The sequence below is a fragment of the Copadichromis virginalis genome, linkage group LG7 (genome assembly GCF_057382275.1).
Source record: "Copadichromis virginalis isolate Kocher_CV1m ecotype Utaka linkage group LG7, C_Virginalis_male_GT1.1, whole genome shotgun sequence".
Lineage (NCBI taxonomy): Eukaryota > Metazoa > Chordata > Actinopteri > Cichliformes > Cichlidae > Copadichromis > Copadichromis virginalis.
Window position 1 is genome coordinate 48,416,926 of NC_140624.1, and position 26,106 is coordinate 48,443,031.

The following is a 26,106-nucleotide window of genomic DNA, read 5'->3' on the forward strand; positions in this document are numbered from 1 at the left end:
GAAAATTAAATTCCTTAATCGTCGACGTAATCGTGACTAGTCGACTAATCGTGGCAGCCCTAGCCATTAAGACAAGCTATCCGGACACTCTCCAGTTATAATATTCCTAAACAAAAGTACAAATTATAGCCAATTGCTACTCTGTGGAGTAAAAAAGAAAGAAGTTGATATTCTTAAAAAGTCTCCCCCTCACACCCCAAGCACTCTTACTTGCTGGGTGTAACACACCCACTGCAGAAAGGCTGATGCCCAAATAGTTCCAGTAAATCAATATAATAATAAAATAGGAAACTACATGCAAAGGGCAAGGACTCTAATCTAGTCACCACATATTTCTATTGGGGTGGGGGGTGGGCGCAGAGCCATTGCAGAGGGGGTGCGGTATGAAAAGGGGGAAAAAAAATGCTTGGACACTGCTAGCATGGGGCGCCCACACAAACGCAAAGCAGGAGATGAAACATCGCTGAATATGTTTCCAAACCAACTTTATTCTAAGCTAAAGACTAGAAAATATGGTGAAGCATATCTTCGCTTTGGTTTCACCTGCACAAGTTCCGAGGTAGGTCTCCCCTGCAGAATTGGTTTTCCCTTCGTTGGGAGCAGCGCTGGGCTGTTCAAATCACGGACAAAGAGTATCCCACATTCTTGATTTTTAGTTCACAAACACTTCTCATAATGACTAACTACTCCTGACATTTTGGAGATGTTAGCTCTTTATACTGTAAAGTTACAGCGGGATCCAAATAACATCAGGCTGATCCTGCCACGATCTGTTGCCCGGTTCAAATCACAGACAAACAGTATCCCACAGCTGTTTATGTTTTTGAACTCATTTTGCACAAAGAGGCATTTTTTGAAAAATGTATTGATAGCAATGTTGAATATTATTACACAGGAAAAAAACAACTACACATAAAATAATTACATCGTGACGCCTCTGCCTTTCTAAATGGAGGGACAGTAACTACGTGTGTATGTAAGCATGTAATACCTGCAGATAGTCAGATTAACAGTATTTTGTCTCTATCTGCCATTCTGCAATTCATCTCATGTAAACAATAACGTGGCGCACAGCCTGACGTGAAAAAAAAGCACATACCTTTGATGTTGCGTGACGAACTCTGTATTCCTCGTCCACACGTAAACGCAAAAAAAGGAGTTTTAAAAAATCTCCGTTTCGGTGTTTTGAAACGCCGTTTACGTGTGGACGAAACAGCTGCGTTTCAGGGGGGCGAACATTTTTCTTGTAAGACAAAGGGGGGTCTAGCAAAAAGAGCTTGGGAACCATAGTTTTAACCAATAAAAGCATGGATTTGTGTTCCATTCTTTTATGTAACTGCTGGATTGCACCACCCACGCTACAAGTTCACTGCCATTCTGACTGTGCACAGCCATGTTTGTTTCACTTGATAGAACAGACCTATTAGGTGGCTATTTTATCCTGTTAAAAAGCAAAAAACATCAATTTAGTGTCTAAGACAACTCATTACTAACCCTCATGCAGTACGTGATAAGCACAAGAAACCCTTCTTGCGTGACATTAGCTCCTTAACTTACCCATCACCAATCCATTCCCACCCCTTTCTCAAGTTTAAAAAAAAAACCCTCTCCTCTTGAAATACGTTATTGGTCCATCGGTTTGGATCAGAAGACATGTAGCCCTCTCAGCTTTCGATGTGTGTGTTTGTGAGTGTGTGTGTGTCTTTGTGTATGTGTGCTATATGGATGGTCTCTCTTCTCCACACGCCCTGCCTTCCTTTTCTGAGAAACTGACTCAGCAGCCACTGTCAGGTCTGCTTAATTTTGTCATGCTTGACTTCCTGCTACCTGGACTCTCATCTGCCAAACCCCCTTAATCCACTTGTCACTCACAACAACAAAAAGCTCAGGATCTGCTCCTTGAATGAAGATAGGGAGGTGGAGCATTGGTGGGTGTATAAGAGAGTTATCCTGCAGATTTTAGTGCAGGTGTGCAAGCACAGGTGCATCACAACTGCTGTGGGAATTTTAGAGTTACGGGGATTTCAACACTATTTCTAGCCATTACCCAGAATAAGGCAAAGAATCTGTCAAAGAATTTGTCAAATATATATATATATATATATATATATATATATATATATATATATATATATATATATATATATATATATATATAGATAGATAGATAGATAGATTCGGGCACACATTTTGAAACAGTCCTTCACAACTGAAAATTCAAAATTTGTCCAGCTGACCTTTTATAGTTATATCTTTGATGACATTTACAAGACAACATCCTATTTATATATTAGGTAGCATTCGCTGCCTAATTTCTCATCTGCAAGCTTTTTTTTTCACTAAGAATTGTGTGATTGCAAATGCCTGGAAAACTAGAGAAGTCTAAATAATTATGATCAGCTGGGCTTGAAATTAACACCAGCTAACTCACTCAGAGTAGTTAATATTTGACTGCAGCAGACACAGTTTTACCTCAGGGCATGTTAGCTTCCTGCTCTATTTCCAAACAAACACAACTTTCCTCAGTTCTTTCTCAGATTGGTATGATTTTATATGGTCCTTCCCAATCTACAATTTCTGTTAAATAAACATACGTATTTGTACAGCTGTCATTTCAGGGCACATCTACATGTTTTTACAACTGCTGCTCCTAGCCCCCTCTCCTCACTGAAAGGGTGAATCAGTCTGAATAAACAGTGAGCAAGCAGTTGCATGCAGCAGGCTCACACTACAAATACAGTTGTGTGTTTGTTTTTCCTTTGTTGCTGTTGTTTCAGTTATTCGGTGAACACTGATGAAAACAAATATATTGTCTTTAGCAGTAAAAAAATCATTCCTGTGCACTAATGCACATTATCATGTGTGTATGTGTTGCAGATTATCATCTGACCCTGACTTCTCATAAGCATCCATATAGGAAACTTGTCTGTCCAGTCAAAGTGTTTACTACTGTATGTGTATAGTATATCTACTTTCAGTCTTCAGCCTGTGGTGCCATCATTAACACTGGTTATCTATCGTCGTGCTTGCTCCTCTATACTTTGGCAAAATATGCTAATTAAGACACCCTGTATTACATTCAGATTATTTCCACCATCCTTACAATGGCTAATGTATATTCATGAAATGCACTGTGTTTGTGTTTTTGTCTTTTCACTTTAATTTATTTGTATTATGCAACATATGTCTCTCTAGAGGAAGAGAAAGTAAGTATTTCTCTGACTGTCTAAGTGAGCACACATGAAATTCACTTGTCAATTTGACGCACTTCCTTTGCACTGAATATCACAATACATCTATACATGTATTATGAAAAAGCATAAATTCATGCACAACAAATCAGGAACCAAAAATATTTGTATGTGAATGTGCATGTTTAAAATCTGCTAACCTTGATGGCATTGGTGGAAATCTGGATCTCATGCAGCTTCCTCATTGTACCGTCACGGTCAATGAAGTAAGACGAAGCCAACTGATGAAGGGCTTCCACATTCTGAGTAGCATTGGCAAGCTTTCTGTCCAGCTTGTTTTTGGCCAGGTACATTGTCAGTGCCTCCTCCCCTGCAAGTGGCAAAAAGAAATGGAATTATATAAGCATGTTTTTTAAGAACTTTTTAAGGCAATGAAGACATTATTTTTTAATCCAGTGTACTACAAAAGCGAAGCAAGAGCTGTACATATATTGAATGTGAAAGTTGTCATATTCAGTCTTATCTTGGTTGCCGGTGGAGCACTCAATATAACAGAGAAGTCAGAGATGAATACCAATGCTAGGAGCTTTAGCTTGAGAAACCAGATGCCTTAGGTTTCCCAGAACAGTCACATATTTGCTGCTTCATCCCCAGCTGGCACCATCCCCGGAAAATGCCCTTAGATTTACCCCTATTGGGATTGCATTATTTCCACAAGAGGTGTAGTGATATAGAATTTTTACCACAATACCACAGGAATTTCATCCTGTGGTCTTGTGGTAAATATATCACATCCGAATTTTTCTTGGAAAAGAACCCAGAACGGGAAAAGAATAGGCATGATACAAACACACAAATAATTGATTTGAAATAATTGAATGCAAATATTTTAAAAGAAAAATACGAAAAGGGTAAAAGTAAGTAGTGGAACCAGTTTAGCTACCTCAAGAAGACTGCACAAATCCCAGATCCTCCCCCAGTTATATATTTTTACAAAAATACTGTATTCAGTTCAATCACATTACTGATCCTATACTGATTACATACTTCATAATTTAAATGCTATTATTATCAAAGATGACAAAGTAAGTCCGTCTTTACACTTCAGAAAACACTTGAAAAAGAGAAGTACCGGTAAGTGTGTCAACTCACTGAATTCAACCTGATCTTGCAGAAAGTGCCTGTAAGGTCAAGAATATGAAAGTCTAGATCAGCAAAGGGCCTAAATATTTACAGCGCACCAGACAACCATTTCAGTTTGCATGTCTTGTGCTCGTTTGTTGACTCACTAAAAAGAGCTGAGATGCTCAATCAGTACACATCATATTTCTCAGTCTTTCATTCCCACAAGGAGAAACAGATTCATAAAAAGCAAACAAGCAAATATCAGTTCACTTCTGCAAGCGCACACAATCTATCCTGCAAAGATTACTGTTCAAATGGCAAACCATATGCTTGGAACTATTTCAAGAGCGTGTCACATATGTTCAGGTTTACAGTGCTGTGAATGGTTATTTGGCCCCAAGCGATGCATTGGAATTGGTCATTTAACTTGTGGTGACCGTGACTAGGGGTGGGTAGCAGTCAGGGCCAATGTCTCATGCCTGGTTAGAGTACAAACACTGAGGGGACGAGGGCCGATTCTCCGATGCTGCAATGCTCTCTGTCCCTCAGGGGTTAGCAAAGTTACTTACATACACTCGACTTACACCACTGCACAAGAATAATAGTCCCACATTAAGCCCTTGATCTGCCATTTTTTATCACTATTTCAACTTAGTGTGGCATAAAGGTCTTCTATACATAAATATTTTGTGGTTATTGCTAGCTGGCCAGGAAAAATCATTACCTCTCTGGCTTTAAAAAAGTCATTTGTGTGCACCTTTCTATAAGTAATACATTGTGCTACATTATTGCGGGGCACCTCGCTGGCACATTGCCAGAAATAATCAGCTCGTGTAGGGTGTATGTGTTTACAGCTGAGAGGTATTTTAAACTGTTTCATCTCAAATCAGTGTTTCCGTGCATGTTTTCTGAATATCTTTTTCTTTTTTTTTTCACTTTCCTTGTGTTTGCATGAATGTAGAGGTCATGGAGGATATGTGACTGCCTAGTGTAATGGAATGGTAGGGAGAGCCCCATTTTATGCCAGTGGTACATGTGTGGGAAACCTTTTCAAAGAACCTAAGTGAGTGCTTTCAAATGACTTCATAACCTAGTCACAGATTCACAGGACACACACAAACATACCCTGCATTTGCTGATAGGTGTTGCTGTCTGCAGTTACTTTAGTTACTTCGTTACAGAAAAATTACATCTATTTTTTGTACTTAACTATATATACATATGTTTGATGACAAAAATTGTGTAAATAATAAACCAATATAGGATGAATTCTATTTCACAACCCAACAACTACTTAGCTCTATTGTAAACATCTTACTTCTCTTATGAATAATCTCGTGATTAAAACAGGTTAACGCTTATAATAAAATGTATATGTAACACTCACAACCAATTTTCTACCCTTCTCTTCAGCGGCATAACGCTATTGCCAGTTACACATTTGCTTCGGGTTTATGCAAGATATATTCTGGTATAATGGAGTAAAAGATATTGTTGTTGACAGAAGCGTTGGCAAGTTTCACTGGGCAGTTTTACTCTACAACCAGAGGCACAGCCATAGTTCTGCATATGAACTTTAGCCTTGGGCAACCACAAGTCATTTCAATAAACTATTTCTTTTTTTTCATGGCAGAAGATATGAGACACTGAATAAGTTTCATTCAGTCAGTCTGTGTAATCACAACAGAGTGTTGGTTGGCAAAGGAGTCTCCTCAGCTAACATGCAGTTATTAGCGCAACAGCTCTAACAGAGCGTAAAGTAAATGCACTCTTTCTCAGTTAACTACAAATACATTTTTAAAAAATGCACTGTGGTTGTTGTTGTTAATGTAGATTAGTTCTTAGTGGCAAAAGCTAGGCAGAAATGAATGTTGTCAATTAAAGCGACAGTGTTTGCTGTTTTGCAAAATGTTTGAGCAGAACGTGTATTTTTTAAATCCCTCCACACAGATGTATGTAGGACAATGAACTCTCCAAAGTAGCTATAGTTGTCTGCTGGATTTAATTGGATGTGTCTCCTTTTAAGCTTTTTTTCTCTATTCCCTGACTCGACTCAGATGCTCTATAGTTGGCTGTGCACACACCCATGGAAGTCACAGTGAAACAGCAGTTCTCTCACTTAAAGTGGAAAAATGATTTCAAGCATGTGAAGGATAGAAAATGACAGATGTGCTAAAATATATTCCTTACAGCTTTAGCAAAATGCAAATCTGTCCTTCACATTCCCTAAAAGCAATACCTCCTCTAGCATTTATATACAGCCTTACTTTTGCAGACGTCTTCACTACTGACACACCGAAAGGTTGAATTTTCCTGTCAGCAAATGTGCTTCACTTACACTATTGTTCTCAGGCAAAGAGCCTGAGGTGTTAAATATTTGTGCCAACTGTTTTATGTACATATTATTTACTTAATTATTAATTTATTTATTTCATCTTCAAATTCAGTTAAAACATAAACTGAGGTATATTTTCACTTTAACTGCTTCAAGTCTTTTAACCGCAGTGGGCTAAACTCAGATCTAGGGCTGCCACAAACTATTATTTTGATAGTCGACTAGCAGTGTTGGTCAAGTTACTTGAAAAAAGTAATCAGTAACTAATTACTGATTACTTCCCCAAAGAAGTTACTTTACTGATTACTTATTTTCAAAAGTAATTAATTACTTAGTTACTTAGTTACTTTTTAAAAACACGATTTACAACCTGAAGAGGTGATAAAGCGATAGATCTTTCAGCCCAATTCTACTTTTTCTACATAATCCATCATATAAAATGTAATCAAATGGAAAAGTCTCTTTTTTTAACTTGTTTTATCAGTTTTAATCTTTTAACTTTATGCATCAAGCAAAAATTTAATTATATGCACCATTCTCTGACTTGAATAAATTAGTTTGACATTTAAAGCTATTTTCTGCACATTCCAGCACATAAAATAAAATATTTTTTGTGTTTACACTCACTCTTTCAAATAGATGCAAGTAAAACACAGCAGAAAATAAATAAAGTCAAAGACTCAGCGGTCCTTTTGCTCTATTTTCACCTGTAAAGCAGGACTGGGATAGGCGGAGGTTTACCCTGGTGCACGTGTGCCGCGGTCAGTTGAAGAAACCGCGACTTTCTCTGTGAATTTCCCATTATGTCGTTGCGCACTCGGTGCTTGCTTGGAAGTTTAGGGGTTTTTTTCGCTGTAAAAAGAAGTTTTCTTCCCACGCACAATGGACGCTAATGTTTTTGTCACATTTTATGGAGTCAAACTCAAAGTAAGGTCAGTACTTCCACGCTTTAAACGCTGCACGCTCATACTCTCTCCCACAATCGATATGTGATCCATTGTTGATCTGCACACAGCTGTTGTTACTAACGGCACACTCGCTTACGTCACTGTCGTGAGACATTCTTGCAAAAAATCATGGTTTTAGTAACGCAGTAACGCAGCGTTCCTACGGGAAAGTAACGGTAATCTAATTACCGTTTTTGCAATAGTAATCCCTTACTTTACTCGTTACTTGAAAAAAGTAATCAGATTACAGTAACGTGTTACAAGTAACGCGTTACTGCCCATCTCTGTCGACTAGTCACTGATTATTTTTGCGATTAGTCGACTAATCAGATCATGCATCCATTGGACATAAAACGTATAGATTATTGCACCAGCAGCATCTGCTCTTATATAACTATCATTAGCTTACAGTTTTAAGTGTTTAAGGTATGTGCTAACTAAAAATAAAGACAAGATGATAGTTTATTAAATTTTAATGAAATTTGCAGATTGTTTCGGTGAAGTTTAATAAACTCCTTGCTATCTAAAATATACTGGGACACCGGAGTATATTCTTGAGCATCTCACACTTCTGATAATCAGCTGTCTGCTGGACGTTTATTCAGCTGTGCAAAAACTATAACTTTGATCTCAGCCAAACCGATTTACTCAGGAACAAATAAAATACTAAAAAAAGCCAAACAATAAAATTTTTAAGTTATCTAAGTGACTTATATATGTTTAACCTGAGTAGCGAAAGATGGGTTTGAAAACGATTTGCCGGGAGTCCGGTGTTCTCACCGGCTCTAGTGAGCCTAGCCCCCGGCTCGCTAACGAGCTAGTGGGTAACAGACGTCTCCGAAAACGTCGGAGCGCTTTTGAAAATATGTGGTGTCTTGATAAACTGAGCAGATATTTGAGGTTTACACAGCTACATTCTCACCTGAAAATATGTTAAACGTTTATTTTGTGACCCAGAAAGAATAATAAGAGTAATATTAAAACTAACTAGCTGCCGCCATTGTTGGAAACTGAGCTGGGCTGCGCTATGAATTCTGGGACAGAGCTACTTCTTCTTCTTCGGGGTTTAACGGCAGCTGGCATCCTTGTACATGCAGTGCTGCCATTTTCTGTTTCAGTCCGTTATTACACTCTTAAATCCTACTACTTATTCCTGCGTCTTTTGTGATCTTACAAAGCTTCAAACGACGCGTCGACTATTAAATCAGTCGTTGTCGATTTTGATAGACAACGTAATCGTGACTAGTTGACTAATCGTGGCAGCCCTACTCAGATCATATGCTACACTTCAAAATACACATAACTTGATACTCATTAAGAAAAGTCAAACAAACGAACAAAATGTAAAAAATGTGCCACAAACTGAGATCTAATTAAAACAGTCAAAAATGTTCAGATAACAAATGTTTTCCCTTGACGTTGTCAGTCAGTGCTCAGATAAGAATATCTGCTTCTTAGTTAACCCTGTCATTACCACAGCACCATATTTGCAGGCAATTAGTAACACAGAAAGCTAGTTCATTAGCATTCATTAGCATAGCATTGATCCTACCTCTTTTACATGAAACTCTTTAACAACAACAAATATAAATGACAAACTACCCAACTGAATTCATTTTGCCTTTAATTAAAAAAAGTAAAAACAAAAGATATTGAGAAGAGGCTGTGACTATGTACACCTTTTCATTAGCTCTTTAGAGCTCAAAGACAAAGAAAGGAAGAAGTAACGACTCATGCTAGGTGACATAACAATGGTAATTCATTGTAACATTTTCTTTCAGTTTCCGGGTGGGGCGGAGGGGCTCTAATGGCGCTCTTCACACTTGAACACTCAACTTTAAGTTGCCTGGGAGAAGGAGAATTCATTTCTTTCCTCTCAAGTGTATAATGACTCATGAGACCACAAAGTGTAGGTGGCTAAAGAGAGAATTAGCCTCCTCTTCTTACTTCATCTCTAGTATTTAATGCACATTTCTTGGTTCATATAACCATTAATGGGCAATTCCAAGATTGACATAAGAGTTTGCTGACCCATAAATTGAAACAAAGGCCTGAAGGTTAAAGAAAACATGATGATAACTCAGGGGCAAAGTAGATGAGCTCGGGGATATCTGTAAAAATATAGAGGAACCACATATGGTGATGCAATTCAATAACCTTAAGGAGGATGCTGTGGGTGAAAATGATACTGTGGTTATTTTCAACTGTTTTAGCCATCTGATGTACCTGTTGTATTAGGATTCTTCCTAATTTTATTTCACCCCCATATGATGTTTCAGCTCAATATTGTATTTCCAATTTCCAAAAAAAAGGTGTTGCAGGATGAATCACTTTACAGGGTGGGTTATACAAATATCCCAGTTCTAACTCTTCACATCTAATATTCATCTGCACAGTGTAACTAAATAATTAAAGCCGACTTTATATTTGAAAGTAAAGAAATCTGCTACCAGATTTATTTTTTTCCCTTAATGCTTAAGCATCAGTTCCACTTGAAAATATCACTTCTGACATACAAATATAGTTTGAGGTTACTTAATTAAAAATTAAATTAAAAGACACCAGTTCTCTCTGAATAATTGATACTGGGGTACATAAATGCACATTTCCCAAGCTTTGTCAAGTCTGGAGCAACATGACCCAAGCCTGTTGAACAGCATCATAATAATGACAAAAGTATAAAGAATATTTTTCAGAGGCATTCGATCATGAGATTACAAAACTGCAGTACAAACGGCAATTTACACAAGTGAAGCGACTACTTGGCAATGTTTCATGCATGCAATTATATAATTCAAGGTTTGAATAACAGAGCAGATTATCTTACTAATTATATCTTTAAAATGCAGTTGGGAACATAATCAGAGTAAGCTGCCTTCATCCATCCCTCCGAGCTTGTGATAAGATAAGACATAGCGAGGAGAAAGCATTTATTGTTAGGCTAGGAGAGCACAGGTGCTTACCTTTTTTTTTTTTTTTTAGGGTGAAGTACATTCAATATACTTTTGATGCTTTTTTTCTTTTCTTTTTCACTGTAAATTAATTGAATTGATTAATTCTTTAGAAATTAAGAACAGTGTTGATATTCATAGTAACTAACAGTAGCTATAGAATGAATCTTCTATAATATTTGCAATCTACACTGAAATTTGATGATCTGTCATGCTTATAGATTAATCACAGAAGTGCACACTGTGTCCCTTAAAGTAAAGGTAAGTTTGAAGATCATATGTAAGTTGAATTATACTTTTTGCAAGGGTTTCTGATTCAGCTACACCTTCCCTTACACCTTAGCTCTTGCTATGTTTATTTATGTTTTTGGTGCAACAGCAGCTTACCTTCCCTACTAAACTTCTTTGGGATTCCTTTACTAATACCTTTCAAGTGCCCATGTAAAGCATCATCATAATCACATTTATTGGTTTTCATACAGACTGATAATCTGTTTTCTGAGAAAAGTGTTCACTGAAATGATCAATTATCATGAACTGAAAATAGAAATAGAAATGTGTCTTTGTCTCTCTACTTAATACATGTTTCTGAAATTGTTTCCAGATGAAAAATCTAGCAGACAGCATGCCATTTCCATTTGGTTGATTGCCTGCAATTCTGTACAAGTTACTAACCATGGACAGCTGACAAATCAGGACACCTGGCAATTTCCTGTAATTTTCTCATTAATGTTTTGTCTTTCATATAGTCATAAACTGTTTATATATATTCTTAACTCTTTCCCCCCCTGGATGCCTACTAGAGTAACCCTTGTTTCTGTTTTCTGAACTGAGCGGCTGCTGTTCAGACCTGCCTCCAGAACAAAATGACTGGGTGCACTAGTGAAAGTGATTTCTGCCTATACAGCTTACTAGGGCTACCCTTGGAAAAACCTTCTCTAGTGCTCATCAAACCACGTCTTTAATGACACATTCTGAGGTGTCAAAACTCATTATAAAGGACACAGGGGAGGTCGTCAAATGTCATGTTCATGGGAGAAAGAGTTAAAGGTTATATTTTCTCTGTAATGAAACAGCTACACTTTATTGGAAACACTTATGCTCTTGTTTGTTAGTCACTTGAAAATCCCAGCTTTTTTGATTTGGTTGGAGAACATTTTCACGTCCGCTTTCTTCTGCTCTTTTGTGATGTAGCTGCGGCTGAGTTTTTCAAAACCATGAAGAAAGAGTTGACCTCAAGCTGCTTTACTGAGTTGATGTGACATTGTTAGCAAGCTGGTAAATAAATAATCCTGGACAATATTAGGTTGAATTTTCACAGTGGAAATCATGCAGGGGCATTTGATCGCAATATTAACAAAAAGGAATAAAACTTACCAAATACTTGATTTTTTTTGTTATACTGTGTATCATCAGATTTTTTAAAAATACATTACATATGCATGTCCAAAACTCCTAACAGACCTGAAAGACTTTTCTTGAAAGAAATCCTCCCTTACATATAAATTCTTTCATTGACATGAACCTTTTAAGCAAGCCATGTGTAATAAGCTTTTTCAGCCAGTGTGGAAAAACAAGTAATATTGTTAATCAAGCATGGAAGTGAGCAAATGAAACATGTGAACCTCTCTTACCTCCCAGGGTGGCTGAGATGAGAATGTGAGTTCCATATTTCTTAATGATAGTGTCAATGAACTGCTGAGTAGTGGGCCTGCGTCCCAGCAGGCGTACACTGCGCTGGAACTCAGGCATGAGTGGCACAGGGTTCCGAATAAGATCCCTCCTTTCAATTGCAGTGTTCCTCACCTTCCAACGTGCAAATTCCCTGCAAAACACCAGTGAAAAACATGCTCTCAACAACATACCTTATATTACACTACTAACATTAACAATTAACATTAACAATGCAGCTACATTACTTATAGAAATTCTATCTGAAAAGCTAGTGCACACTGGGGTCTTTCATGTGAATACAACTGTATGAGGCAATAAAACATTAAAAAAAAATTTAAAAACAGAGGCCAATAATGAAGATGCACTGTATTCTCTTGTGTTTATTCAGTCTGGCACAACCATGCATAATCATTGTTGCTTAGTTTGTAATCTGACCAGCTTCCTGCGATGTTCCTCTGTAATGCAGTATGTTTTCCTGAAAACTGCTCAAGGTCATTTCCTCTTCATCATGCTCTGACTTAATTCTCAAGAAAGAAAATATAAAAATACACAGTGCACAAAAAAAAAGCAACACTGACTTAACTACAACTCATTCTGCCCTTGATGTTTTCATGTTTTTGCAGTGTAAAAAGATCATGGAGAATAAGTGTGAATGTTTATGAAGCTTGTTTCTGTCCATCGAGACCCGCATCAAGAAAAGATTTCACCGAAAACATTACAAATATCTCTATTCAAGAATTCCTGGTGTATTTTTAACTGTAATTGATTGTTTATTGCTATTTTAATCAGAAATTGCCATTATCATCTTGCATTCTTTCTGCATACATTTCTTTTATGTGAATGTGTATCTAGAGGTTTATTTAGAATTTAGGAAAAACACTTTTTTGATTACTGCAGTGTGTTCTAATCGTCAAATGCTGCAAATTTCCATATGGCTTTGACAGATTACATCATTACATAGTTATGACCTTATTTTCTGTTCAGTGCATCTCTGAGAAACAGCAGCTCTGCCACCGATTTTGTTTGTCATATACTCCATCTTAGATTATTTAAAAACCACGTGATAATTTGATTGGTCTGACATCCAGCTTCTCTCTCTGGTGGAAAATATACGTTTAATGAGGCCACGTTTGGTCCCAGTGCCTCCACCTGTTCCTAAACCCATGAGGATTTCCAGTTTTCTCACTGGATCTTGGAGACCAAGTCCCTGCAGGGAAAACTAATGTCACCTCATTTGGTCATTACCAAATTTCACGAGATCCTAATGACTAAGCTTTTTTTTAAAAAAATTAAAAAACAGACAAACTAAAAACCTCTTGGGTCCTACATGTCTGTGAAGGTTCTCAGGCATCCAGGTCATCGTAGTCTAAGCACCTTGGAAAGAGATTTGGCCTTAACTCCCAGACGCTTTAACGCCCACTCACATCCTGGACCATTTGACCTAAGGAAATCACATGATAGGGTGGGAGGCTAGGTTTTCACTGTGGGTTCATCGGAAGCCTTGGCTGATTGTGACCCACGCCCGTTTTCACACCTTGGCTCGTGTGATTAGGTAGAGGATCAATAGGGGGTCCACGACCCCCTTGGGGACATTCCCATAGGACTTAAAAATCATGGATTCTCCACCAATTGCTCTTAGAACTGAAGAATTGAACTGAACTAAATGGCAGAAACTGTCCTTAGAAAGTAAAGTATTACAAGCTTGATATTAGGAACCCAGGTTTTTGAAACATGCAGATATGGCAGGTGTGTGTAAAATAATGTCAAAATGTTGCCTTTGTTTTTTTGGGGGTTTTTTTTGTTTTTTTTTTAGATTGAATACGATAGTATACTGCTTTGTTATCACATTTGAAAAATGCATTGTTGAATGTTCAGTTAAAAATTAAGTGCTATGAATAAAAATTACTCAAGAACGCTTTATAATAGCCTAATCACAAGCTTTCCTCCTGAATACGTGGGCCCACTCCAATTGATCGGTCACTTAGTTTGATTTTTCTGACATGTAGTCAGCAATGTGTCTGGCTTGATGGAAGCAATTTTTACTACTCTGTTCAGCACTTATTAGCATTTAAAGTTCAATTTCTTTTCTGCCAGTGGACTGTTATGTTATGTAATTCGTAATGTACCAGACATTTCACAGGTAATATCTTGACAGTGTCCTCACAGGGCACATTTTTTTTATACATTTTGAACGCTTCAAACAAATTGAAAAGCATTGCTAACCATATATGTTTATGCATTGTCTTAAAGCCAGAAAATAAATAAATAGAGGTCTTTGCTGCTGATTTGCAGAAGTCTTTCTCATGAACTTTGCAATTCCTTTACGCAGCAAAGACACAAGTGCTCATCTGGCAGGACAGGACACACCACTCAAGCTAGTACATGCTGATTCAGCTTCCACTCTTGTTCCATGACTTAGCTCTTTAAGGGGTACACGTTGCTGTACCTCAAATCTAGAGCAAACTTTTAAGCTGAAATAACTGCAAGATTTTATTTGTAGTTATGCAACTGTGGTACCAAATTTGATCTCTCTCCACTGCCTGCCAGGCTCGCTCAATGTGCCTGTTATTCGTTTCTTTCTCTCTGTCATAGATGTCAGTTGATTGTCACAGAATGTCTCTCATAGTTTGGTCACTATCCATTTTAATATAAAACTATATAAGGCAGCCATATATGCTTCAGCCTTTCTGCCCCAGATAAGAAATGCCAGAAGATGGAACCTACAGCATGACATGATTCAGTGCTTTGTTTCACAGCTCCAAGACCGGGTTTAATGACCTATCAAAGAAAGTTAAGAGGAGATAAATGGTATCGTAGCTGCATGGAAGGAAGACAGGGATATATGTGATTATTGCTTTATGGTGTTTAAGTAACTCATTTGGGAGGTTGGGTAGATTATGTCTGGCTGTATGAAATAAAGGATAAAATATAAGGGATAATGTGGACATCCACAAATAAATACTTAATCTATGTAATAACACTTAGATTGAATGAAACTATAAGTCCAATATTTTGAGTAAATAAAAGCATACATTGAGGCAAGAAAAGGATACCCAAAGGTTGCACAAGTAGCATTGATTTGTTTGGGTTTCTTGCCTGAAATATTGATATGTCCAGTATGTTCTGTCTGTAATATAGTCTGTCCTTGCTACAGCCAAGGTATAGAGACTGCACACAGACATGAAAACCATCATTTAATGATCAACTGGATGGGAAATATAATGTGCAACAGATTTACACAGAATTAGAGTAAAAATTTAACTGAATGAATTAATGAATGAATACATTTCGTCCAGCAACAGTCATAATTTCTGTCAGTTCAATTATATCTGCTTGCTAAAGAAAATATTAATTTCTCATATGTTTGGTCTATGGTCAACCTGAAATATGTTCACATAAACTAATAGTAACCAATTCAAACCAATCAAACAACTGATTAAACTTTATAACTGATGGCTTTTTTCCCTGTAAAATTGGTGCTATTTCACTGCCATTTTTCTGAAAAGTTGACTTTTCTAGCTCTCACCTACAGAGGCAAGTTAATCCAGTCAAGGTGTTCAACTGGAACACAGTTGATTTTATTGTGAAACAGTAAAAGGAAAGTGTATTGTATTTTTATTTGTTAAAAAAAACATTTAAATGTTCTATAATGTTTACAGAAATATTAAAAAAATGGTTTTGTCCATATGGAGAGAGAGATTGGTAAGAACAATGTTGCAGCTGCATTTCTGTGTCCTGTTTTTGCCCAACTTGCAGTTTCCAGGAGATATTTAAATATTGTTTAATTCATCAGGTGGTACATTTAACATTTGATCTTTGTGAATTCAATACTAAATGCCATGAATAAAGCCTCTACAAAATGGAATGACACCACAAAATTCAGCAAAACTATCCTATACATAGACAGCTGTGAAATTATCAGCCTGTGTTGTTGTTTTAGAAAAAAAGAGGTCAGGTCGCTACCATAACTCACAACCAAAATGAACAAAAATTTGCAAGCAAGACCTATTTTTGTTTCAACCTGGTGCTTCAAGATGATAAACCTGGCTAAATTGTTACAAATCAATGCATGTTGGGCTTCACAACAACGCTTTTATATGTAAGATTTATTTGCAGTGCTTACTGTAATTGTTAACATAGTATTTATATGTTTTGAATGACTATTAGTGGTATGACTATTATGATGCACCCTGAAAACATAGTGGTGGAAAGTGAGAATATGGCATGTCATAACAAGTTCCAGGCAGCATGTCGTCTGCTTCAATTAGAGTTGGGGGCTGTATTGACATCCACTGAATATTTCCTAAAGCTCTCGCAGGGGCAGGAAAAGACCATCATACAGTGTGTCACCACAGGCACTTAGCTGATTTTGATGCTGTAGCCCAGATTAAAAAACCTTGAGAGAGCATGACAGACATTCAAAGTAGAAGTGTGGAAGCAAAGAATAAAGAGAGACACATCTTTGTTGAAAATATCTAACTAATTGAGTGGGAAACTGGCAAGGCCCATACACAAAATGTTCTTTGGTGCCTCATAAATGACATGGAAAAAACACAACAAAAAGTAGGACTGTCAGTGAAACACAGAGCTTGTCATGCCGCGCTTCCTCTTTCCCTTTGCCCTCCTAGCACTATGGCCCTCAGCATTTGACAAACGTGATTTAAACTGCAACGATAAAAAGAGGCCAGAATATTATTTTTGACTGGCTATAGATGTTTAACAGTTGCAACTGAGAGTAGTGTGGTGTTTAAAAGAACCCTGCCCACGTAGATATGTAAAGCCTATTATATTCAGACTAATGTCACCAATTAAAATGAAATATAAATAATTCATAGGCAGCTGTGGCTGTTTACGTTGCTGGTATGTCAAATGGTTGCAATGCCCCCAATTTCTTGACCCTACAGTTAGATAAGTATGCATTCTGTTTAACCTTTTCAATTTGAACCAGATCATAACAATGAGAACAACGAAAAAATGAAGATGATCGCTAATGCAAGTAGGCAATAACAGGGCAAAATCTTGGAAGTCTGTTTGGAAACTGTTCCTCTGTGTTTCAGAAAGTGACTGGGTTTGTTGTTTGATGGAAAAAGTTGTTTGTGGCACCATATGGATTATTTTATGTATTCCACTAATGAGGAATTCCAGACGTTAGCATCCGCCACCGTTACATTAAGTGTAAAAGTGTAAAGTGAGCTTGTTAGTCCCCATAGGGAAATAGTTCCTCTGCATTTAACCCATTCACCCAGTGAAGCAGTGGGCAGCCACCAGTGCAGCGCCCGGGGAGCAGTGTGTAGGGACGGTACCTTGCTCAGGGGTACCTCAGGGTAGCCGTTCAGTGGAGTCGAACCCCCGACCTTCCGATCATGGGGCCACCACTCTACCTACTGAGCTATCCCTGCCCCCTATTAGGCTACTTTATAAAATACATTTTTTTTAATGGAAGAGAAACATGCCACAGCTTTTGTTTTGTGTTTATAGATGTCTTTTGCATTATGATGAAGAAGAATTTTTAGGCAGATTTGCCACAATTGTGATGTTTTATGGGTTGATCTCATCAGTCTTCATGATTGGGAGAATGCAGGCCTACAACAACACAAATACAAACACTATTGTTTAGAGATTTATGTTACAACAGAAACGGATGGATATTGCTAAAGAAAACTGCCAAAAGTCAGTTTCACTCTGACTTCACTCACTGTTGTGGTCCTACTCAGAGTAGAGTGAGAAGACCATTTGCCATATCCTAGGATTGGAAGTCTGCTCTACTGTTTTATCCAACTCAGTTTCATGTTCACATGTGTAACCATGGTCCATAATTACCACTTAATGCAAATCACCTGGCAATTGTATGGCATCTGACATGTCTGTAGTCATCTCAAGAGTACATTTACATACAGATTGCTGAGCTGACTAAACTGGCAGATTGTCAGGTTCTTCATGTTACCATGATCGTTGGTGCACTTTCACAAACACCAACTGGCAGTCTACTGTTTGCAGAACATCAACTAATATTTTCTGTCTTTCATGTTTCATGTGATTTTCAATTACTCCCCCCGAGAGTGCTTAGAGTTTTTTGACAATTTTAGGCACAGTGTTGGTTTAGTTGCTGCCTGTCGTGAGCAGCGTTTGAGCTCTTTTAGTGGACTAAATGCATCAGATGTTTTGGAAGAGAAGTGTCGAGAACGTAACTGCAGGTCTTTTGGAAGTTGTCTTTGTCTACAAGCACTTTCCCACTCTTTTCTCCTCTCCTCTTCAACAGTGAAGCCATTAAGCCTAATATCACTTTCATTTTTAACTTTCAACCAGAAATTATGAGCAAACAAGAGACAGCGTGACTGTTATTTTTTTCTTTTCTTTTTGATACTTTGTGTTCTCTGGGCTTTAAGAAATAAAAGCTTTATAACATAAGCAACCAGTTTAATAAGGACATTTTTAGCACATTAAGTCACACTGGTTAGTGCCAGATCAGAAAATTGTAATTAAATTGGTGTTTACGATGTTAAAAAACTACAATTTTACAGCAAAGTATATTTAACAGCACTGTTAATGTGTTTGGTTGTGTTTGATGTATATTGTTGCTTGAAATATGAGGTAACCTTTTTTTTTTAACTTAAAAATGTGTTAACAGATTTTACTTTATTGCATTTGTTAGATACTTACAGTCACTGAACTAAGGCTTTATTTCAAACCTTGTAAAAGACAGAAAAAATGAAATTGAATTGAATCTCAAAGTGCAGGTCTGGGAATACCTCGAATGTCTTTCATCAGTACTTTCAGAAGAACGCATTGCTGTGATAATCCCTCAAATATGACACAGATGAGAGAGCAAGGAGAATCAGTGTCCTGTACATCCATACAGCGTTTACAGTTGTGAAGCTTATAATGGTGATTTTTCAGCAGAGTATGTCAGAGAGGTGATGATTCAACCCTTTGTAATTTCTGTAGCTGCTTTTTGAGGTTATTGTACTGAATTACATCATAAATTAGCAGTAGCTCTATTTGTAGTAAGTCTTTCTATCAAAGACGTGTGTCATTTAGTACACGTCTATTTTGTTTTGAAAATGTAATATTTAGAGTGCTTTGATGCTGCAATTAAACAGCAATAATCACTGCATGAAAGATGCTTCAATCTGAGTCTGTCTGATATTCTTAAAGGGTACAATGTAGATGACAGATATCAGCATTTGTTTGAATAATGAGACATTTGAAATCATCTTTAGTAATTATTCAAATATGCTCAATAATAGAACAAATATTCTGTTGAGTTCCGAATATTTAGAAATCAGTCCAACATGTCTACAAAAAACTCCTTATTTTACAAAAGTATTCTAAATGTTGTTAAGTTACACTCAGCAGCCACTTTATAGGTACACTTTCCTAATACCAGGTTGGATCTCCTCTTGGCTCCAGATATACCTAAATTTGTGGTATACAGTGAACAAAGTGCTGGAAAGCATCACGCAGGTGCTGCAGATTCATAATGCAAATCTCCTATTGCACCACAACACAAATATGCTCTATTAGATTGAGTTTTTGTGATTACAGAAGCCATTTGAATACTGTTAATTCACTGTCACGTTCCAGAAACCAGGTAGAGATTATTTGAGCTTTGTAGTATGCTGTGTTCACCCCACGAAAACAACCATAAGGAGATGGTTATGCTGTGGTCGTAAAAGGATGGCCATGGTCAACAACAATACTATGGTGTTTAAACAATGCTTAGTATTAAAGAGCACAAAATGGAGAGGAAAATATCACGAGCACCATATACCACCACCAGCATCCTGAATTATTGTGACGAGATAGGATCAATTGATGGGGTCCATTTTTTCATGTTGACCCTGCCATCTAAATGTTGCAGCACAAATCAAGACACATCAGACCAGGCAAAAGATTTGCAACCTTCCATTGTCTAATTTCGATAAGTACGAATGAATTGTAGCCTCATTTTCATGTTCCTAAGAAGACAGGAGTGATGCGTAGTGTGGCTGTAGCTCATTTGCTTCCAGGTTTGATTTGTTGTGTATTCAGAGATGCTCTTCTGCATACCCTGGCTGTAACAAATAGTTATTTGAATTACTTTTCCCTTCGTATCAGCTAGAACCAATCTACTCATTCTACATTTACCTATAGCATCAACAGAAATTACTGCCCACAGAACTGCAGCTCACTGGGTATTTTCTGTTTTTCTGACCGTTGTAGATTTGTTTGTGTGAGAAAATCCTATCAGATGAGTATTTTTTCAGCAGGGCATATCAACCATGTCTACATGTCTAAATGGTTATTGGCTAATTAGATACTTGCATTGAACAAGTTTACGTAGCAAAGTGGCTGGTGACTGCATATATATACAGATTTACATGATTTTGTAAATCCTTTTGCTCCTTTGCCTCTGCTGTAATATCTACTGAAAGCCTCCACAGACAGCAATTTCCTCCTCTCACATTTATTCTGGACTTGTTTCTAGTTTCTCACATCACCTTTAACACGCTGCTTTGTTTCACATCTGGTGAGTCAGTTGCTTTGCTATTGTTATCTATAGCCTTGTGATACATGCTGGAATGGTTACCAAAAAAAAAAGAAATTCAAATGTGTTTGCACGATGAATAATTGTCATCCAGTGTTCAGATGTGAACATGAAAGTAATGCAATAGGCACTGGAAAATGTCACTGATGTCAGAAGTTACTGATGAGTGCAACGATCAGCAGAATCAGTAGACATCAGAAAAATGTTATTTTAACACGTAACTGAAGAGGGCTCTCTCCCTTTAAGAATTCACTTGTTTTCTTTGTACCTGTCGCACACAACATGAATGAGGTGTGTGATTTTGGGGCTGCTGATGCAGTTTTGTACAAGTTCTTCTTCCTTCTGATGTGAGAAGGAACAGACTGTTTTCAAGCTTTGATAAAGGGTGAACCTTTCAATTTCAGCCGTTTGTTGCACTACTTTGTTTGTCAGGGATGACTTCATATTTGCAGTTGAAAATGATACGTTATTTTGAATTACCTACTTAGGTCTAATTCACTGCTATAAAAACAAATCACTCCAAGGGGTAACAGACTATTTCTAACAGCCAATCAAAGCAAAGGTATTAACTGCTGTCTATCAAATCACTGACCTTAAAGTCTAACTCGAGTCAAGTTATATCAAGATACTTTTGCATGTTAAAAAGAGATGCTTCCTGAGGATTGGAAGGCATGCATACTTACTGTTTTACATGAGAATTTAACAACTACTTTTAAAAATACAGTGTTTATGCAAATGAGCTCCTGTGCTGATAATGAGCTATCAAAACAACCATTAAATGAAAAACAGAACACCAACACAAATAGCAGTGATCTGTGCTCCCAGTAAAAGGAGGCTCTGACATAGGCGGGTCGTTTTGAATTTTGTATAATTAAGAGTGATGAGACACAAGTGAGAAATCTTATCACGTCTTGCAATGTATTTACCTGTTTACACTTACTCTGAACAGAAAGCAAACCCCATATGATTGATGTAGCTTTTTTTTTTTTTTTAAATGATGGGGTTTTGGTAGTATGAGCCAAATGACTGAGAGTGGAATAATGCTTATTAAAATTAATGAGTAAATTGTCCTACACACTGGGACTTTGTTTTATAGCATTCTACGCTGTTTTTTTTTACGCCCATTAAACATTCCTGAGACATTGTTGATTGAATCTTTGCCACACTGTCTTTACAGAGCCATGCTCAGCTGAGTGATAGTGGTGCACCATGAGGGCTCAACAGAAAATGCTGGCAAAGTGCTAGGACGGGGGGAGACTTTGATCCAATAATGGAAATTCCCCCATGAATGACTTTGTGAAGCGATTCTGTCTTCCCACACAGTATTGACTTATTCTCTTTTATTCTGTACGTGGTGTTCTCACACAGTAACAGTGCTGCATGATCACATCCACTCAGATATGATATCTTTTCAGTGATATAGGATAAATGTTATTACATCTAGACCAATATGTGGCCCAGCAGGCCTTATGAATGTCCATATTTCAGAGACTGTCTTCTTTGAAGACCACTTGTCGAAGCTATGAACAAGAGGCTTTCATGAGTTACAGCTTGCGGCTTATTTAATTCGTCTAGTTCATGTGATTAACCAGTGATCCATACTTTAGAGTTGATATTGTTGGCGTTTGACCTCTAAAAGGTTGGACACCAGGGTTGTTATCACCCAAACCTGTCTGTCCCTTTCTCTGTTATGAATTTGCTAAGAGGCTAACTCCATTAAGCTAGCCTCTTTACTGTACTTCACTAAATCTTTGTGCTTACAATGCTCTCATCGGCCACTTGTGCCAGCAGTCCCAGGGTCAGACCTACATGAACTGCCGAACAGATCGGCCATAAAGTATAACACTGTTACCATTCTGAACCTATGTCTTTAAATTGTGGGATAACTAATGGACAAGCAAAATCATGTCTTAACAGTTTAATGTTCTGACAGATGAAGTGCCTAATAGGTTTTATCTATATGATCCAGCTAAACTAGGGTACAAAATACACTAATCATCAGCAGTGCATTAACTCAGATTTCCATGTTTCCGCTCCCTGATGGGCAATGATGCCAAAGTATTATGTAGCATTTTGACAGAATATACGGGAAAAAGGAGGCAGAGGAAGGGGTAGGGAGATATTACCGATAATAAAGAGGCAAAGCTTGGCAATAAATCAAATAGACAGAGATACAATTGAAGTCCTGCATGAATTTCAACCACTGAGAATTATTCAGAATAGACAAAATCTTAATCCTATGCTCCAGTGCACAGTGAAGGACTATGCAGAGCTGTTTGCTTGTTCTTGATTTATTTATTTACTCTTCAGTACAGGCATAGGCTGGATTTTTCCCTTCTTTTTTAATAGAGTAAATAGTGTGGGGAAATTGGAGGAGTTATACAGAAATAGTGGTATACCATCAGAGAGTTCATATAAAAAACCCAAGAGACTTTTCCTTGCAGATAGATTTAGATACAATTAGGTGTTAAAAGTGAACCAATTAAAATTAACTGTCAGTCTTCTCCCTTCTCTTAGGGTAGTTACAATGCCTGATAATCCAAATGTACGTATGTACTATTCTATGAATGTATATGCCCTCTCACTGGTTGTGGTGTACTGTAGTGCAGCTCTAAAACATTATTGCTGTATTGTAATTATGGTTTTGAATACAAAAAGTATTATTATTTTTAAAAGTATTAAAGTAGTTGTAATTTGTTGCTATCCTAACTGAATAACAGTAATTTTGTTTTAGACCAAAAAGCCACAGTAGTATATGCATACAGCTAGGTCCACATATTATTTTAGATTCTTTAGACATTTTAGTCACAATTTCTGTTATTACATATCCTAGTTACAGTTAGGAGTAGTACAGCAGACTCTCAGCATTAATTTGAATATTGCATTAATTATAGGGGAATTAAAGTCCTTTTTTATGCACAGTCCCTTAGTTCCAATTCAAATACAATTGGAACAAATTAACATAAGCATAAATACAGTTCTCAGTTTTTTAATACTTTGTCAAGCATCCTTTGCAGGTATAACCTGCCCGAACTCTAGAACCAGAGGAGATACCCACAATGCTTTTGCTGTCAGCTGTCAGGTTTTTCTGTAGTTTTTAGTCCTGTAAGTCAAATGCATGTTGATTGCATGCTCAGTCATGTTAAATTAAATACTTCAAGTACTTAACTCCTGTGGAATAGCCCACTTAGCGACCTTGCAAAGTTTTGAATTGCTTTTGAAGAACGCTTTGGCTCATTTCCCTCCTATGCTAGGAGTCGATGTCCAGTCAGCTTACTGCATTCGGTCCATAATTATTGTACTGCAGGTTGAATATGTTTTGGTAAAATAAAACCAAAAATTCTCAGTCTCCAAAAGAGGAGTGCTTCAAGATGCAACATCATGCGTGTTCCTGTGGAAGTCATCTGTGTGAAATGTTTGTATTTGACTGGTATTTGACAGTGAGATGAAAAAGTACATAATTAGTTGTGAAAGAAAATTATAAAATTATTTAAATTATAAAATTATATCAGCTGTGATGTGCGAGAGCAACACCCATGCAGTATTAGATTTTTTTATTTCTTCGGGTAGATTTTGCTCGAGCTAACATAATTCAGTTTCACTGTTATTTTTTTCTTTTTTCTAAAGCAAAATCAGCAGTAATCTGCACAGAAAAGTCAGAGAAAGGGAGGATAATGAAATACATGTGTTTTTCCTCAATCATTCTTGTATGATTGTGGAAATGATTTTTCATCCATTCTTTCCAGTGAATGTGCGGCTGTTGGAATAAAGCCTCTCAGAAAATCATTTGACTCTGTCATGATTTTATTCACTTCGGCGTCTGCAGAATAATGGGCTGACCCTAGAAAAGAATCTCAATAGTTTGGGTCAAAGTAAGGGGGAAATAAAAACTATAAATTGAATTAACTTGTGACCACAATAACAGTTAATGCAATGAAGTCTGCTCAGTGGCAGCATAGTGAGAATGTATACAAAAGTTATTTTTAGTTGTTTTTTCATAGAAATAAGTTTCAAAGCTATGAAATCATACTCTTTATTTACTGAAAGACAAAAATAAATAAATAAATAAATACAAGCTTTCGAGGGCTATGCCATAATACCTAAATTCCATCTCTGTATTCACATGTAAGCTTCTCTGTTAATAACTATTAATTAGAGCATATCAGCAAATGGAACATGATTGTCTAAATGGAATATGATTGCTGGTATAATAGCTTTGTTAGTACACTTTGTAATTGTGATGAGGCAATGAAATGAAAATTGATCTAATCAAAAACAATCTCTTAATTCGCTTTAATCTCAAGAATTTGATGGGACATTGTGCCAGAAGCGAACGCATGGGTGAGTGACATGAGCATGCGTTTGAATCTAATTAACTGTGTAATGTGAGAAGTACTGCTGATGAACTAGTCTCAATGTGTGGGCAGGGAAGAAATGGAAATTATTACTAGCTCACGCAGCATACAACTGGATGAGAGAGAGCGCTTGCACAGAAATGAAAGCCATATAGAATCTCTAAATATCTTCATAGTCTTATAAACACATTTTCTAGATTGCTATCCTTTGTTTGCATATGTATCCACCTGACATATAAAGTCCCTTTGTATGCAGATAATAAAACACTTCATCATCTGCTCTATCCTGTAAACAGTGACAAAAATTCCCCCCCCACTCTACACGTAATGAAAACCTTCAAAGGTCAAAACATTCATGCAGTAAAAAGAATCAGCTGGTATTGTTAGATGTCGCTTACTGTATCATATCCATTTACTGCTGAACTCAGCTGACCCCATATTAACTGTCAGTCACAGCTCAAATTAAAAAATAAAAGCATTATGTTGATGGTTTTTGTGGACTGCATTTGTTAAGAGTGTAATAGATAAAATTACTAAGCTAATTCATTTCTGTAATCCCAATGATCTTTTTACCTGCTGGAAAAAAATATTGCAATTTACCTTCCTTATTCCATCGTAATTTCCGTGTGAATGAAGAATTTGAAACCAATTTGAATACGGTTTAGATTTTGCCTTGCAGTGATATAAACAAGTGATAAACTGTTGCCTTTATGAGAACTGCAAATTAAACTGTGACGAATTTTGAGGCAAATAAGATGTTTCAGGATATTTTTTTAGCACTTTGGCCACTATTACGGCTCTAAAAATAAAATAACTTTGAATTAATATCACCAGCATTTAGCATTTTATATCACGTAGGTTGACAAACAACATTCTGTGACCAAGGGAGGAAACAGATAAACAAAATAGATCACGGGTTTTATAGCGACATAACAACATGCAGGAATTAATCCTTCTGTGTCCTTTTTTAGACACTTGACCTCCAGTTAAAAGTACTTTTC

General features: G+C 37.0%; 1 protein-coding gene across 1 annotated transcript in view; it reads right to left on the reverse strand.

The window, feature by feature from the left end:
- brinp1 (bone morphogenetic protein/retinoic acid inducible neural-specific 1) overlaps window positions 1–26,106 on the reverse strand; it is a 120,347-nt gene that overhangs the window by 47,620 nt on the left and 46,621 nt on the right. The window contains exons 3-4 of the mRNA XM_085463844.1: window positions 12,184–12,374; window positions 3,392–3,561 (exon numbers count right to left, since the gene is read on the reverse strand). Of these exons, the coding sequence (XP_085319970.1) occupies window positions 3,392–3,561; window positions 12,184–12,374 (361 nt within the window). The remainder of the gene's footprint in view (window positions 1–3,391; window positions 3,562–12,183; window positions 12,375–26,106) is intronic.